The sequence below is a fragment of the Chelonia mydas genome, chromosome 17 (genome assembly GCF_015237465.2).
Source record: "Chelonia mydas isolate rCheMyd1 chromosome 17, rCheMyd1.pri.v2, whole genome shotgun sequence".
NCBI lineage: Eukaryota > Metazoa > Chordata > Testudines > Cheloniidae > Chelonia > Chelonia mydas.
Window position 1 is genome coordinate 21,688,491 of NC_051257.2, and position 16,856 is coordinate 21,705,346.

Sequence of the window (16,856 nt, forward strand, 5' to 3'; positions counted from 1 at the left end):
ACCCCAGCTTGGGGGGGGTGTCTGCCCTGTTTCTTGCAGTCTGCCCAGAATTTGGCAGCTGGGACCCACAGTAGGCATGGTCACCAAATAGTTAAAAAGTAAGCAGGTGAGAGAGAGAGACTGTATAGCATGGTGGTTAGGGTACCCACCTGGGAGGTGGAAGACCCAGGGCTCCATCTCTCTGCTCCAGTAATTTTTTCATTATATATCCACAGTGGAGCAGCTTCAACAGGAGAGATGGATTGATGGATGGATGGACTGACACCCCCAATCAGAGTGTCCCATAGCCCAGTGGTTAGCGCACCCACCTGAGAGGTAGGAGACCCTTGTTCAAATTGTTTGTCCTGCTCCGGCCGAGAGGGGAATTGGACCTGGGTCTCCCCCCTTCCCAAGTGAGGGCTCTAACCGCTGGACTAACAGGTGTGGCGTGCTGGCCTCCTCCTCTAGCCGCTTTGTGTGGAGCGAGGCAGGCGCCTCACTCGTTCCCGCAAGAAACTACTTCGGCACCTGAGCCACCTGGTTCCAGGCAGCGGTTCCCATTCATGGATCGCTAGCTAGAGCTAGAGCCTCCCTGCAGCCCGGACACAGGTGCTTAACTCTGATCAGCATCTCCCGGTGGCTAGTGTAGGGAACTCCCTGCCTAGTGTGCTGGGCCCTGCAGCCCACAGGCAAGGTGTGTCTCTCTCCCCCTCATGGCACAGGGAGCCTGAGCGTCCAACGTAGGGCTTGCGGATTGCAATGTTGTTCCTGAGATGTTTCTGGGTGACTATAAGGGAGGTGCCATGATGCTGAGCATTGCAACGCCTAAGTCCCTTCGCAGATCTGAGACAAAGAAGCTACCACCAGGTCGAAGAGGAGATGCTGGTAATGGCCTCTGGCTCTCAATGGAAAGAGAGGAAAGACCAGACTCCTGTGGTAAAAGATCACAAACCACTGGAAAGCTGGTTTAAAACACCCTCTTGTCTCGTAGTGCCACCTTGCATCTATGTGGGGGAGTGGACGCTGCCAAGCCAGGATCGACAGGTGGCATGTAAATTGGTTAAGGAGCTACGCCTAGCAGGATGGGAAATAGATCAGTACCACCAGAAACAGCCGCTGTTCTATGTGAACTCCGGGGGATGATGCACAGGTTGCTGCTGCCTCAGAATGAGCCGAATTTCCTACTGAAACCCGATCCTGTATAAACGGAACTAATCCACTTTGACAAGAATTGCTCAAAGAAAGAGCAAACTCAAATCATAGTGAATGCTACCTGCTAAATCCTCATTCAAAGTGCCCTGTTGCTAAGTTGTTTTGCCCTGTAGGGCTGCTCCCATCCTAGCAATAAGACAGCAATTTTCCTGAATTAGGGAAACAAACAACTACATTCAGGTTTCAGAGTAGCAGCCGTGTTAGTCTGTATCCGCAAAAAGAAAAGGAGGACTTGTGGCACCTTAGAGACTAACCAATTTATTTGAGCATAAGCTTTCGTGAGCTACAGCTCACTCCATCGGATGCATGCCTACATTTAGCAATCTCTCCCCTCTGCAGCGCCTGCACCCGGATGAGTCTTAGCAAGAGTTAAATATTGACAGCACAGTGCCGCTCCTCATCCTGTCCTGCCCCTTCCCCTCCTTGCTCCTCTGTCTTCTGTCCCATTAATTCTGCTTCTCAGTTGTAATGCGTGCTCCCTCCCATGTAACCATAAACCCACCCAGTGCTCAAACGGAGACTCCACAGTGCAGCTCCAGCTCCAGCCCCAGCCTGCTGCACGGGCGCCCACCTCCCAGCCAGAGAGAAAGGCGTCCAGCTGTTTGTGTGCAGAAAGATTTACTAGCCAGGGCACCCTCAGAAGCCTTCAATAGCAGCCTTAATGCCTAGGATTTACTCATACCATAGTAGTGCCTCGAGACCCTGATCTGGTTAGGCGCCCTCTTGTGCTAGGTGCTGTATAAACACAGAGTAAGACACACCCCCACCCCCACCCAGAAGAACCTCCAGTCTAAGGTCCTGATCCTGCAAACACATGGCATTTGCGTAGCTTTAAGCATGTGTCGTCCCACTGACTCCAGTGGGATGAGTGCTTTCGAGTTAAGCACGTGTTTGCAGGCTTGAGGTCTGAATAGAAAAGACAGACAGGATGCCTGCAGCAGGAGAATTAGCCCAAGAGTTTCCATTTTTTGTTTTATTTTTCTTTTTTTGTAAAATAAATAAAACTTAAACCCAACAAATACAAAGGAGAATGAAATATTTCACGATTCACGTGACAAATACATTAAAATTCCCTTAAATACAATTCAGAGCCATTAAAATTCCCTTAAATACAATTCAGGGCCATCTTTCACAGTTCAGCGCTAATTGGGACAAATAGCCCGTAAGGATTCGAAGGCTGAGAGCAGGTAAAGTGCTTCGTGGAAATCCTTTTGGGAAGATGCTTGGCAGGAAGTGATGTCAGACCCTAGGCTAAGGGTGCCTTTGAAACGGCTTCCCTGGCTCTCAGCTGAGTCACAATATCCTGGACCCATTTCTCATCTGGATTGGTGCATAATCTTTTGCCTTTGATGGTTGTGAAGCTGCAGAGAGAAAACCCTAGTTAGAAACGCCTGGTACCAGCTCTGAAGGGCGGCGGAGGAAAATGGGTCCTGTTTTCAGAGCAAACACTCGGCGACTGCAAAGGGGACAAATGGTCCTAAGGACACAACGGCCCATAGCTAATGGCAGCTCTGCTGGCCCATTGGATTGCTGGGTGTCCACCCACTATTCACTACTAACAGGTTTTTCAAAAATCTTCAGCCAATCAGAAACCAGCTTATTCACAATGCTCAGGAAGAGTTTCTCTACAATTGGCTGAATTTCACCAAAAGGTTCTCGCAGCCAGTCAGAGGAGGAAATCCACCCTCCAGTCCCACCACTGCTTCCCCAGCTGTGACACTGCACTATAGCTGTATGGGCTCAACATTTGGGGGCGGGGCGGAGGGATGAAAACCCCCTTGAGCCTAGCCTGTTTCTAATTGAGAGAACTGTAAAACTAGCCGAGGGCTCAGGACTGTCTCTCTCACAGGCTGTGCTAATGATAGCCCAAATTACTTGGTGCTCCAGGAGAAACTTTCCTGTGGGGTGGGGTGGGGTCTCCTGGAGCATATGGTATCTGGCTGGGTTTTATACTCACACCACAGCCGGCTGGAAGCAGCTGCTGCTGGTGTATTCATACTTCACCACGCGGCTCCGTGAAATTGGGTTGGGAGAGTATCCATAGCAGCAGACACTTGGGGTGTGGAGTGCCTCTGAAAGAGAAGACAAGAGAATCATGGTTGGTCTTTCTCATCGATGGCTTGGAGAGCTCTCTCCCTGTAGGTGCAAAGGGGCTCCTGCTAACACCTAGCTCTGAGGGAGGTTCCCAGAGAGATCTCTGAGCTGTCTGGCATGGGGGCTACCTCACATCACAGCTTCATCCTTCAGTAAGGCAGAGAGAAGGGGCAAGCCTGCCTCTCCTTACTGGCAATGAAAGCTCAGAAGGAGTGTGTGCCCAGGCATTGCCCGCTGTCACTGTCTCGCTAGCCTGGGGAGATGGAGGGGAGAGAGGTCACCGCTCCACAGACAGAACTTGGACTCACGTGGACCAGCTGTTGAGGCCTGCAAGCAGAAGGCAGCGATAAGGAGAACAGTGAGGGCAGCCACAGAGACCTTCATGTTGCTGTCAGGTGGGGACGAGCTGCAGATGCAGAACCAGAGACGGGATTTCTTCAAAGCTTCCTTGTACAGCTGATACCAGACCCTGGATTCTCCCCTCTTTTTATAGGGGGGGACACTGAGCGATGGTGTCAATGCTGTCACCTCCCAGGAAATGCCATGATAAGACAGTGGTGATACAATGGAACAAAGTCTGCTGAATCAAGAGAAGCAGAAGAGGGAAGTGCAAGGACTGCGGTCTATGACTGGGCAATTCCATCCGTCTGCTGCAAGGCATGGTGCAAGTGACAGAGGGAAAAGGATGTGAGTCCACCCAGCACCTTATCTGCTGCTTTTTCTTTGAAATCACCCACCAGTCTTTACATGGAGAAGAGGCCAGGGGGGTGCATTTCTCAGGGCATTAGTAACTAGAGGAGATATGGGACCATTCACCTAGAAGTCGCTGGATCTAATGAAGCTGTCGATCAAGGGTCAGTTCCTTGTGACAGCTTCTTCGTGCTCTTAGTTCTAAGAACAGCATCTGCATCATAGAAGAAACCAACTCAGTCAGCCTTCTTGGTGACAGCTCCAGCAGAGACACCAAGATCCCATGCATCATGGAGGCTGACCTGTCCTCTCACCACTTGAAATGCAGGTCCCTTCAGACCAAGGTTGAGGAATGTGGGGGACACTTGCCTTGCCATTCTGCATACCTACCCTTGGCACCTTCTCCCATGAAAAGAGAAGGGGACCCCAAACACCATCAATGTTCAACTGCTACTTCCAGAGGAACCAGGGTTGAGTGGTTGGAGCACAGGGCTGGGAGCCAGGGGATCTGGATTCTGTACCCACTTTGCCACTGACTCATTGTGTGTCTTTGGGCAAGTCACTTCCCTTCCCTGTGCCTCACCTTTCCCACTAGTCATTGCAGACAATCATACTGACCCCTCACCCAGGGGGCAGTGAGGCTCAATTCTGTTAGTGTTTAGAGAGAGCTTTGGAAGCCTTGGATGGAACAGGCTAGAGAAAAGCAAAATATTGTTATGCTGCAGCATGTGGTTAGCTGCCAGAGGTGTATCTTTGCTCTCTGGGCAGTCACAGATCTCACTGAAAACTTCTGGGTGTGCTAGCTACCCTTCCTTCAGCTTAAATGGAGGAAGCAACTAAGCTCCTTTATGGAGTAAGATAGCTGAAACAATAGAAGCCACCACTCAAAGCACTGGCCTGAGCAAGAACTAACTCAGGGATAACAAGAGAGGTTTCCCTGGAAACTGATTGAAAATGCCTGGACTGAGTCTTCGACTGGATTGCAGCTGTGTGCGTCAGAAGGAGAGAGCCAGAGAAGTGCTCGTAGCATAGCCCTGAGAGGAAGCCAAGAGAGTAAGCTTCTTTTGGAAAGAGCTGGCTGGAAAGGAAGGCTTGGAATTATGAGCAAAGAAACTGGTCTTTGTTCCTATTGTGCTGAGACAAACAGGGCGTTGTGTGCGTTCTTTGTATTTAAACAGGACTGCACCAAAGAAACACCTGACTGGATCCTTAATGTCTCCTCCTAACGAAAACAACCAAACAAAGCCCTAAATATTGGGAAACTGTTCATCTTAGAGGGGCAACGATATTATCGTAGTTTTGCTCACCCAAATATTATCCAGGTGAAACTGTAGCACCACAGCGAGGTACTCCAGCCCTTTCTGAATCCACCAGGAAAGGGTAGTTGAATGATACATAATTCAGCTTCATGCTTCATGTCCCCTTACCCACCAACTTCCTGGGAGAATCCCCTGCCTGAGTGCACTCTAGGTTGACTGAACATGCTGGGTTTTCCGAGAGGCCTCGGGGAGTTAGGCACTCACCTCCCATTGGAGTTCAAAGGGATTTGAGTGCCTACTTAAACTAAGCTCTTTAATAGTAATAGGTCCCTGAGGTTCCTTTGCAAATCCCAGCCAGCCTTAGGGTACATCTACAATGCAAAAAGTCTCATAGAACAAGTCTCAGAGCCCTGGTCAACTGACTTGGGCAGCAGGGCTACAAATAGTAGTGTAGAGGGTCAGGCTTGGGGTGCAGACGGGGCTCTGAGAACCTCCCCCTCGCCGGGTTTCTGAGCCACAGGCTCCAGCCCGAGCCTGAATGTCTCAACTGCCATGTTCAGTCCCACAGCCTGAGTCTACTGACCCGGGCTCTGAGACTCGCCGCCATGGGCTTTTTTTCACTGTGTAGACATACCCTCGGTGCCATTAAAATACATGGGGTCTGTTTAAAAAACCGAACTCCAAGCATCCAAACTGCCATCACTGTGCTGGGGCAATTGCACCTCTGCCCCCTTTGTGGCCTCCTTGAGGGCACCCCACTCAGATCTCAGGCTTCTAGCCATAACCGCAGACTCTGTGGGTGCTCTGGGGCTGGAGCCCCCATGGGGAAAATAGTGGGTGCTCAACATGCACTAGCCACAGCTCTTGGGCAGCGCCACCGATCGGCTAATCGGGGCACCGCCAAACAGATGATTGGTGGCACCACTCAGGGAGGCGCTTGAGGGAGGGTGGAGAGCAGCAAGCGGCGGGTGAGTGGGCGGGACCACAGGGAGGGGGCAGAGTGGGGTGGGAAGAGGCAGATCGAGGGTGGGGTCTTGGGGGGCAGGGCCTCGGGGCAGAGCCCGGGTGGAGCACACCCTGGGAAAAGTAAAGCTCAGCGCCTGTGCTTCTAGCTGTCACCTTTCTCAGGGCGGGGTCTCATGTTCCCCTCCCGCCAGGCCAGGGATTTTGGCTGCAATTTCCTGCCTAAGCTCACTGTGCTTATCCCAGCCGGTGTGACTAGGTCAGCCCCTGCAGTCCTGCTCTCTCCCAGGGGCAATGACAGGGTTTACCAGCCACCAGCCAGCCTTCCAAAGGCAAAGTGTTTGTTTAGAACTAAAGCATGACAGCAAAAGTAGACTATAAAACAGTACACGCGAGCTAGGGAATTAAAAAGAAAGGATGTAGAGAAACCGGAAAGGACCCAGAGGCGAGTGATGAAGATGATCAAAGGGAGGGAACACAAGCCATAGGAGCAAAGGCTGAAGGACCTGGGCATGTTTAGTTCAGAACAGAGGAGATTAAGCGGGGAAATGATAACGGTCTTCAAATACTTGAAAGGCTGCCATAAAAAAGATGGAGAAAAGTTATTCTCTCTTGCCACAGAGGCAGGACAAGAGGCAATTGGTTCAAACTACAGCAGAGCAATTTAGCAGATTTACCTCAGCGAAAACTTGCTAGCTGTAAGAGCAGCAGGACAATGCAACAGAGGCCTAAGGAGGTTGTGGAAGCTCCTTCACTGGAGGTTTCAAAAGGCGGCTGGAGCCACCTGTCCGGGATGGTTTACACAACAAATCCTGCATCGTGGCGGGCGGGAGACTAGCTGACCCTTGCAGTCCCTTTTAATCCTGTGGGTCTGCGATTCTAAGCTTACCTGGTGTCGCCGATCGTTCACATGGGTTCCTGGCAGGTCTGTACACGTTTGCCAGTTCTTTGTTCCAGAGAGAGACTGATGTGAATCAGATCAGTTTGACCTTTATACAGTTTGGGGGCCTCTGTCTCCCTGACCTCCTGACCCAGGTCAAACCAGTCAATGCCCCTCGCCACAGGGGGTGAAGCTTCAAAGGGATGAATATCTGCAGACCAGGCATTAGGAGTTTGCAATAATTACCTCCCCCATGATTCCAGCTTCCACTGGAAACCCACCCAGTGAGCCAGGAGCACAACACCACGCACCCCACTCCTTGGTACGTAAGTCTACGAATTCCTTTGCATGCATCGCATCTGGCACATCTCACTGTAATAGTCTCTGAAGAGTCCATGCTTCCAAGGCCAGCCTCTGTCACACCCCCATTAACCAAACTTCAGAAACCTCCCCCAAAGCTGTGCCTTGTTTTTCTGTGATGGAGTTGTGACGCATGGCTAGAAAGGGTTAAACATCCTGAAAAATAAATAACCCTCAAAAGACATGTAGGGAGATAATGTTTGTGGTTTTGTGCATTTACATATGTATGAGTCCGGTCGACAATGTAATCTACAGTCCCTGTCTATGCTGTATTCTGATATCATGTAAATGAATTGTAAACACAGGATATCTCGGTATTCATCTCTCTTTGAAATGTATTGTGAATGGTGGAGGAACAAGCAAATAGTCTTATGTTAATTCTATAGCTAAGTACCGGTGATTGGACCTCCTTTAAAGTCATCCTAATTACCTTTTGTTCCCAGAGGAAATCCCAACTTGTCAAAGAGGACATGAAATTGTATAAAAGATACTTGGGTCCTGATTCTGTCATCTCAGATCTGCTTAGGCTTCATCAGGGGAAGTTTGAGTCGGAAGACTGAGATCCCAGTTATGCTGGTATGCCCTGAACATGAGATTTGAACATTGGACTACGACCCATGGACTGAGTTCTAAAGGAACTCTTTGCAACTACAAAGCTCACCATCTCTGCTATGAATCTGCACCTAAATGAATTGAACTCAAGTCTGTATGGATATTGATCTTTTAACCACACTCTCTCTTTTGTTTTTTAATACATTTTGGTTTAGTTAATAAGAACTGGCTGTAGCATGTATCTGGGTAAGATCTGGAACATTCATTAACCTGGGAGGTGACGTGTCCGATCCTTCGGGATTGGTAGAACCTTTTCTTTACATGATGAAATAAGATTTTCAGAAATCACCATATTTAATGTGGGTACCTGGATGGAGGCCGGAGGCTGGATCACTTTAAGGGAATTGTGTTGTTTGGCTTTCTAAGTAACCAGTAAGGTAATAAAGAAGCTGTTTTATGCTGACTTGCTGAATCTAAGTATTGGAATATCCACCAACTTGATGGGGTTTGGCTGCCCCATTCTGTGCAGTTAACCCTAATTCAGTGACCACAGCTGGCTCCCCACTAGGACCCCGGTGACAGGAGTCCTTCAGATTAGCCTACCCCACCCCCACCAAGCCAGTGGGATAACTGGGGTTTGCCTGTGTGCAGGCTATGGAACATCAGCAAGAACGTAGCTGAAGAGAAGCAAATGAGGATAGACCCAGCACTGCAGGCAGAACTCCACCCACCCCCCGCCCTCCATCACCAAATGGGGGTGGAGGTCAGTTATGGAGCTCAAGAAGGGGGTCCTCATATGTATCTGTCCATGGGACAGATATTTCCTGTGGGGCAGAGTCTCAATGCCTGAACCTGCCTGCAACAACATGGCCTGTTTGGCTGTGCTCTACCCCATGCTGGTATCACCACGACTGCTGTATATTTGTTAGTCTAACCAGGGGAGAGAAGCCATGGGGAGGAGACATGATTTTTTGTTGACTCTTCTAAGTCAGCACATGTACAGCAAGCCAGGCAGGCAGTAAGGGCTTTGCTGACACAGCTATACCAACACAGCTCTATTGGCAGACCTCCCAGTGGGGAAGCACCTGGGACAAAGTGGAAATTTTCTGTATGGTATGCCCACACCTTAAACACTGGGTGCAGATCTGGTCACCCCCATATCAAAAAGATGTATTGGAAATGGTAAAGGTTCAGAAAAGGGCAACAAAATTATTAGGTGCATGGAACAGCTTCTGTATGAGGAACAATTAATAAGACTGGGACTTTTCAGCTTGGAAAAGAGATGACTAAGGGGGGATATAATAGAGGTCTATAAAATCTTGACTGGTGTGGAAGAAAGTGAATAAGGAACTGTTATTTACTCCTTCACATAACAAGAACCAGGGGTCACCCAATGAAATTAATCGGCAGCAGGTTTAAACAAACAAAAGGAAGTATTTCTTCACACAATGCACAGTCAACCTGTGGAACTCCTTGCCAGGGCATGTTCTGAAGGTCAAAACTATAACTGGGTTGAAAAAAGAACTAAATAAGTTCCTGGAGGATAGGTCCATCAATGGCTATTAGCCAGGATGGGCAGGGATGCAACCCCATGCTCTGAGTGTCCCTAGCCTCCGTTTGCTAGAAGCTACAAGTGGACAGCAGGGGATGGATCACTTGATGATTACCTGTTCTGTTCATTCCCTCTGGGACACCTGGCACTGGCCACTGTCAGAAGACAGGATACTGGGCTAGATGGACCTTTGGTCTGACCCAGTGTGGCTGTTCTTATGTACGTAGCAGCAACAAAGCAAGGATATGTGTGTGGAGAGTTACCACATAACCGCTGTGGAAGGAAAGTTCTCACAAGTATTCCAAATGTTGGTTGCGGATGTTATGTGCATTAAATTTTATTCCTTAAGAAATCATCTAGTTCTCTCCCTCAGTGGTTTGACTCTGCATGATGAGTCCTGAAAGGACTGAGCACCGTGCTTCGTAGACTGAAGTGCAGGGAATAAAGGGGTTTATTAGTCATACCTAACACCATCTCTGCACCCATGACAGCCGCAGCAGTTAAAAGAATCTTAGTGACTCTACGATGGTTTTAACTTTGTGAGAATTCAACTGCACGGGGGAGTTGGCTGCTCATGGTGCATCAGCCCTGATCTCTCGGAAACCACACTGGCAGCGCTGTGGGTACTCCACCCAGCCGGGGTGAGCAGCGGGCTGGCTTACGGGGAGGGAGCTTTCTCCACTATCCTGGGCAGCATGCCAGCACTGGGGCAATGTAGGAGCATGACCTGGGTCCTGTGACGGAAGGATGCTGTCACATGACTTGCCCCCACCACCCGAGGGGCTGAGTCTGTAGCTCTGCTCTTCCAACCCCTTGGGGAAACCTCATTCTTCTACTAAGCCGGCACTTGGGCCCTGGAGGAACTGGGCAGCCTCCCTATCTCAAGGGCCCAGCTGCCCTATGAATGTCCCCTAGGGGGTCCCTCAGCACTGCAACATCTCCAGGGAGAGCTGAGATTTAGCAGCACAGTGCCTAAGGCACAATCATCTGCTGAGCTGATTAGCAGGGTGGGGGTGTATTCACTGCCCTTCTGAATCAGAGTTTCCTTACTGAGTTGACACACAGCCAGGTTCCTTTCACCCTTATTTGGCCAGCGTGATCCACTGTCATGCCATCAACGTGAGGTTGGAAAGAGTGTGGGATTCTAGCTGCCCACTGGGGGTGGGTTGTGGCTGTGGGACCACTTTGCCCCTCTGTTCACCTATGGGTGTGATTCAAAGTGCTGCCGGTCCCTCTGAGTGGTCTGAGAGGCAGCTGTCTGAGACATCTCCCCCCTCACATCCTGTCGTGGCAGATATGCTGAGAGATTCTGCTGCCAGCCCCTGGGGGTTAAACTCTCCACACCTAGCAGTAGGACTTACTCATTGAGCATCCTGGTCTATGAAACTTGCTGTCTGCCAGAACACAAGTCTGGCAGCCTTCAGAGCATGGTATATCCATTTGGGTCAGCATTTGGCTGTGAGGTATACTACTGATGGTAGGAGTCACCAGGTGGCACTGTAACACATACTCATACAAATGCTGGTTTTGCTTAATGTGCAAGCAAGTTTTTAGTCTTTGGAGAAATGCTGCATTGTTGTGAATTTTGTTATAGAATGGTCCTTGGAGAGAAGCTGTGGCCAGTAACAGAGAATTTGAGCTCTTACTTATTCTGACTATCTGAAGGCAGTTTTTAGGACAGAATAGCTTCCTGGCAACCAGGCATTGGTGTAGGACTGAGATTCCCAGAGGAAGAGTGCCTGCATCGTGTTGTGACCAGCTCTGTTCCGTGTTGTAGCTGTGTTGGTCACAGGATACTAGAGATTCATTTAGTGAGCTGGATGAGGTACACCACATGTAGTGATAGATTTGTGTAGGACCCATGGATTGTGAAAGATGTGTTGTGGGAGGTATTAACTATATACAAGAAATCTACAGATCACCTACCTTCATAGATCCAGTAACCACCCTAAACACACCAAGAAATCTGTTACCTACAGCCAGGAACTCAGATGTAGTTAGTCGTTGGCTGTGCGTGTGTTCTTTCTCTGTCCCAGCCCTGCGCTGATAGCTGACATGGCAGATCTCATTCAAACTGCCCACAAAGACCACAAGACTTTGTAGCAAAGGCATCTCTGATAAATGAAGGTGGAGGTAGCTCCCTTTTATGGCCATCCAGCCAGCCAGTTAGCTATAAAGTCCCTCTTGGTGGCTGTTCTCTGCTTGCTTTACCTGTAAAGGGTTAACAAAGTTCCCCAGGTAAAGGAAAAGGAGTGGGCACCTGACCAAAAGAGCCAATGGGAGGGCTAGAACTTTTTAAAATTGGGGAAAAACTTCTTTGTCTGTGTGTTGTGGTTCTCCGGGAAAAAGCAGAGACATAGAGCAGCAATGCTGTAAGCAGCTTTAAAACCAGGTATGAAAAAACATCAAATCATACCTCAACCCCTACTCATCTGAAAACCTAAATATGTAAGTAATCAAGGAATGTCTAGGAAGATGCGATTAGGGTTATTTCTTTTATCTCTTATTGACTTGTGGACTCCTCTGTGCTAACCCCAGATGCTTTTGTTTACTTGTAACCTTTAAGCTGAACCCCCAAGAAAGCTATTTTGGGTGCTTAATTTTTGGAATTGTTCTTTTAAAATCTAGCAAAAGCCTAAGTTCCAGATGTATTTTCTTTCTTTTTGTTTTTAATAAAATTTACCATTTTTTAAGAAGAGGATTGGATTTTTGGTGTCCTAAGAGGTTTGTGCATATGTTGTTTAATTAGTTAGTGGCAACAGCTAATTTCCTTTGTTTCCTTTCTCAGCTCTTCCCTGGAGCGGGGTGAAAGGGCTTGAGGGTACCCTACAGGAAGGAATTCCCAAGTGTGCCTTCCTGGGTTCCAAAAAGGGAGTTTGCATTTGGGTGGTGGCAGCGTTTACCAAGCCAAGGTCAGAAAAAAAGCTGTAACCTTGGGAGTTTAATACAAGCCTGGAATGGCAAGTATTAATTTTTAAAAATCCTTGCGGGCCCCCACCTTCTGCACTCGAAGTGCCAGAGTGGGGAATCAGCCTTGAGCACCCGGCCAGGTTTATTGTTAACGAAGCAGGGTATTAATGCCCTACATGTGCTATAAGTACACTTAATAGAAGTATGCCTGTGACTGTGGACCAGCTCAGTGAATGGAAGGACTTTCCATTCCCCCCTCGGCCAAACAAAGACACCTCTGAGACCCCTCTGAATACACCAATACAAACAAGTTACATATTACCCCATGACGTGGTTAGTTGCCGCCCTTTACCTTGTACATGTTGGTTCTATCAACACATCTCTGTTTATCATCCTGACCTGATCTTAAAGTGTGTCTTTGTATCATCTCTGGGGAGTGCCTTTACACCATGACCCTGTAGTGGGGTGTTCTGGTGCCACCCTTCTGGAATGTGCTTGCGGGAGTGTCCTGTGCCCAGCACTCCTCAGTAATGCTTGTGTTTTGCAATGCGAGCCCTGTTCGTGCCAGTTTCTGTGAACTTGCAAGCAGGCATGTTTTGTAACAGGGCCTGACCTCTGCTCACAGCATTGACTTTCGCTAAATTTGCTTTATATTAGCAGGGTCTGACTACCACTTTAGTTCAGGTCTCAAGCCTCAGACGAGGCCTCTTCATACCAGGCCTCATGTTTCAGGCTCTCTCTGTCTACTACATCAGATATCACAGAATATGCTCTGAGGAGAAAGTCCAGGATATACTCCTTAACCCACTCAAAACCACCTCCACCAAACAAGGAAACTCTACCGGAGAAGTAGATCGCATCCTGGAACGGGCCACCCAAATAGAGAGAGAACCTGTTTCAGTATAGACGTAAAACCCCCTTTAACGGCACATGCCTAGTTGTCACCTACCATCTCACACTAGAACCCATATGGGGTATCATCCAACAACTACAGCCCATGCTCAATGGGATCTCATCCTGAAATGAATCTTTCCTGAACCTCCTTTTCTAGCCTCCAAACAACCTCCCCAACCTCTCCAAGCCCATTATCAGAAGCAAGTTCCCCACAGACCAGGACATACCAACTCAAAGTGACTCCAGACCTTACCAGAATAACATATAAGCCGGGCCTTAAAAACCTCTAAGGATGGAGATTCCACCACCTCCTTAGGGAACCCATTCCAGTGCTTCACCACCTTCCTAGTGAAATAGTGTTTCCTAATATCCAACCTAGACCTCCCCCACTGCAACTTGAGACCATTTCTTCTTGTTCTGCCATCCGCAACCACTGAGAACAGCCGAGCTCCATCCTCTTCGGAACCCCCCATCAGGTAGTTGAAGGCTGCTATCAAATCCCCCCCTCATTCTTCTCTTCTGCAGACTAAATAACCCTAGTTCCCTCAGCCTCTCCTCGTAAGTTATGTGCCCCAGTCTCCTAATCATTTTCGTTGCCCTCCGCTGGACTCCTTCCAATTTGTCCACATCCCTTCTGTAGTGGGGGAACCAAAACTGGACACAATACTCCAGGTGTGGCCTCACCAGTGCCAAATAGAGGGGAATAATCACTTCCCTCGATCTGCTGGCAATGCCCCTACTTATACAGCCCAAAATGCCATTGGCCTTCTTGGCAACAAGGGCACACTGTTGACTCATATCCAGCTTCTCGTCCACTGTAATCCCCAGGTCCTTTTCTGCAGAACTGCTGCTTAGCCAGTCAGTCCGCAGCCTGTAGCGGTGCATGAGATTCTTCCTTCCTTAGTGCAGGACTCTGCACTTGTCCTTGTTGAAACACATCAGATTTCTTTTGGCCCAATCCTCCAATTTGTCTCGGTCACTCTGGACCCTATCCCTACCCTCCAGCATATCTACCTCTCCCCCCAGTTTAGTGTCATCTGTGAATTTGCTGAGGATGCAATCCATCCCATCACCCAGATCATTAATAAAGATGTTGAACAAAACCAGCCCCAGGACCGACCCCTGTGGTGCGTTTGTGTACATGCACCTAAGATAACTAGCCGATTACTCTACTTTCTCAGTATGAATCAGGAGGCTTCCCATCTTGTACCCTCCTCCTTGTGTTTCCTCCCAGTATCTTTGAACTATCCAATTTCCTCACAGTATTGCCTTAGAATATATGCTAAACTATCTGTTTGATCTTGAGTTTAGCTGGGACACTCTGGCTTGGTTTACATTACAGAGTTAGGTCCATGTGAGGCAGCTTATGTCAACTTAACTCTGTAAGTATTTACATTACAATGTTGCTCCATCCTGATGTTGCTCCTGCCCACTACAAGGACTTAATAACTCCACCTCCAGGAGAAGCATAGCGCTTAGGATGGTGTAGTTAGGATGATGCAGTTTCAGTATGGACACTGTGTTGGTTGTTCTGAGCCCTGCCGGGCTGATATCTGGAACCCTGATGCCCGGGGCTCACAGATGGAGCCCCCCGCCTGGCTGATGTCCAGAGCCCCACTGCCTGGGGCTGGCAGCTGGAGCTGGACAGTGGCACGGGTGCTGGAATAATGTTTGGGGGTGGGGGTGCTGATCAGGGCCGGCTCTACAGTTTTTGCCACCCCAAGCAGTGAAAAAAACTGCCACCACAGACTGCAAAAGGGAGAAGCTGCCGCCGAATTACCGCCTTGGCCGGCGGGACAGAGGGGCTGCCACCAAATTGCCGCCGCTGCGGAAACACTGCGGCCCCTTTCTAACTGCCGCCCCAAGCACCTGCTTGGAACGCTGGTGCCTGGAGCCGGCCCTGGTACTGATGGTGGAAACCATGGAAACCATCTATTTGGTGTTTGTTATTACCACTTCACGCCAGGGGTGCAGCAGCGCCAGCAGCAATCCTAGTTCCGTTACCACTGGACGGCAGGGCTCGGGGACGGATGCGCACCACAGACTGAAGGAGCTAGTGTGGACGAACAAAACCGATTTAATTACTGCAGTGCCTGTACATCAACGTGGCTTAAGTCGACTTAATTCTGTAGTGTAGACATGCTCTCTGAATACCTTTCCCAGACCTGAAGAAGAGCTCTGTGTATCTCAAAAGCTTGTCTCTGTCAAAGTTGGTCCAAAAAAAGATATTCCCTCACACACCTTGTACCTCTATTCCAGGATTGACATGTATGTGTAAATAAAACATATCTAAGCAGGGTAGCAGAGGGTACGTGTGTGTAGGAGGGATGCTCACCTTAGAGTCTTTTTTACCCTTTGTTTTCCTATTTTAATGAAAGCATAGGAAAATACACCCCTTTCAGGCTTGTTAGTTGTTGTCACCCTTTCACTGGCTTCAAGGCTTTGGTGTTGGCTTAGGTGACACCTTTGGCTCCTGAATATGTAGTCTGCCTAGCGAACATACAACCTTTCTTTAATTGCCTTTGTTCTTCTTGTGGCAGGAAAGAGTCAGATAACTTTTACAGTTAGTTTTAACTCTTCATTCAGTCCATTTTCTGAGCTATTCCTTCCAATTGATTAGAGTTTGCCTGGAAAAGAAATTCTGTTTTCAAAAAGTCCAAACATTCCCATTCTTTGTATACAAGTTTCCAGTTCTCCAAAGAGCCTTTTAAAATTAAATAACTTATAGGAAATCTTTCGCTTAAGTTGTTAATTCTCAAAGACAATGTTTGTAATGATGATTTTTCTTCTCTTCCTGAGTGAGGTGAGATTTTTTTGAGCACTGCCAATAATTAATTAATTTCTATTAATATAAAGATTGTATACTTAAATTGCTTCTTACATTAGTAACCAGTTATAGCATCAAATAACCTTGCTATATGTGTACATAAAACATCTTACTATTCATATAACAGTGATATCAGGCAGTTATTGTATGAAGACTTGCATTTAGATACAAAATATTTGCAAATATACATCTCAAAAGAAGCTTATGCCCTGAAGTTTATGGCCTCTACAGAAGTTCTGTGGTTTCAGAGTGGCAGCCGTGTTAGTCTGTAACAGGAAAAACAATGAGGAGCCCTTGTGGCACCTTAGAGACTAACACATTTATTTGGGCATAAGCTTTCGTGGGCTAGAACCCACTTCATCAGATTCAAGGAGTGAAAAATACAGGAGCAGGTATAAATACATGAAAGGATGGGAGTTGCCTTACCAAGTGTGAGGTCAGTCTAATGAGACAATTCAATTAACAGCAGCATACCAAGGAAGGAAAAATAACTTTTGTAGTGGGAATGAGAGTGGCCCATTTCAAACAGTTGACAAGAAGGTGTGAGTAACAGTAGGGGGAAATTAGTATGGGGGAAATTAGGTTTAGGTTTTGTAATGACCCAACCACTCCCAGTCTTTATTCAGGCCTAATTTGATGGTGTCCAGTTTGCAAATTAATTCCAGTTCTGCAGTTTCACATTGG

General features: G+C 48.2%; 1 protein-coding gene across 1 annotated transcript; it reads right to left on the reverse strand.

The window, feature by feature from the left end:
• Positions 1 to 2,129: 2,129 nt before the first annotated feature.
• On the reverse strand, positions 2,130 to 3,818 carry LOC114021586 (C-C motif chemokine 3). Its single transcript, XM_027831159.3, has 3 exons — positions 3,594 to 3,818; positions 3,149 to 3,263; positions 2,130 to 2,552 (listed from the first exon to the last, which is right to left on the reverse strand). Exons 1-3 carry the CDS (start codon positions 3,667 to 3,669, stop codon positions 2,438 to 2,440), a joined length of 306 nt encoding a protein of 101 aa, XP_027686960.1. The 5' UTR covers positions 3,670 to 3,818; the 3' UTR covers positions 2,130 to 2,437.
• Between the last annotated feature and the right edge of the window lie 13,038 nt (positions 3,819 to 16,856).

Bases quoted from the DNA above. Each gene is read 5' to 3' on its own strand.
- LOC114021586 (XM_027831159.3), bottom strand. From the start codon at position 3,669: ATGAAGGTCTCTGTGGCTGCCCTCACTGTTCTCCTTATCGCTGCCTTC. The intron at 3,264-3,593 runs GTGAGTCCAAGT...CTTCTCTTTCAG, and splicing joins GGCCTCAACAGCTGGTCCAC to AGGCACTCCACACCCCAAGT. The intron at 2,553-3,148 runs GTGAGTATAAAA...TTCTCTCTGCAG, and splicing joins TGCTTCCAGCCGGCTGTGGT to CTTCACAACCATCAAAGGCA.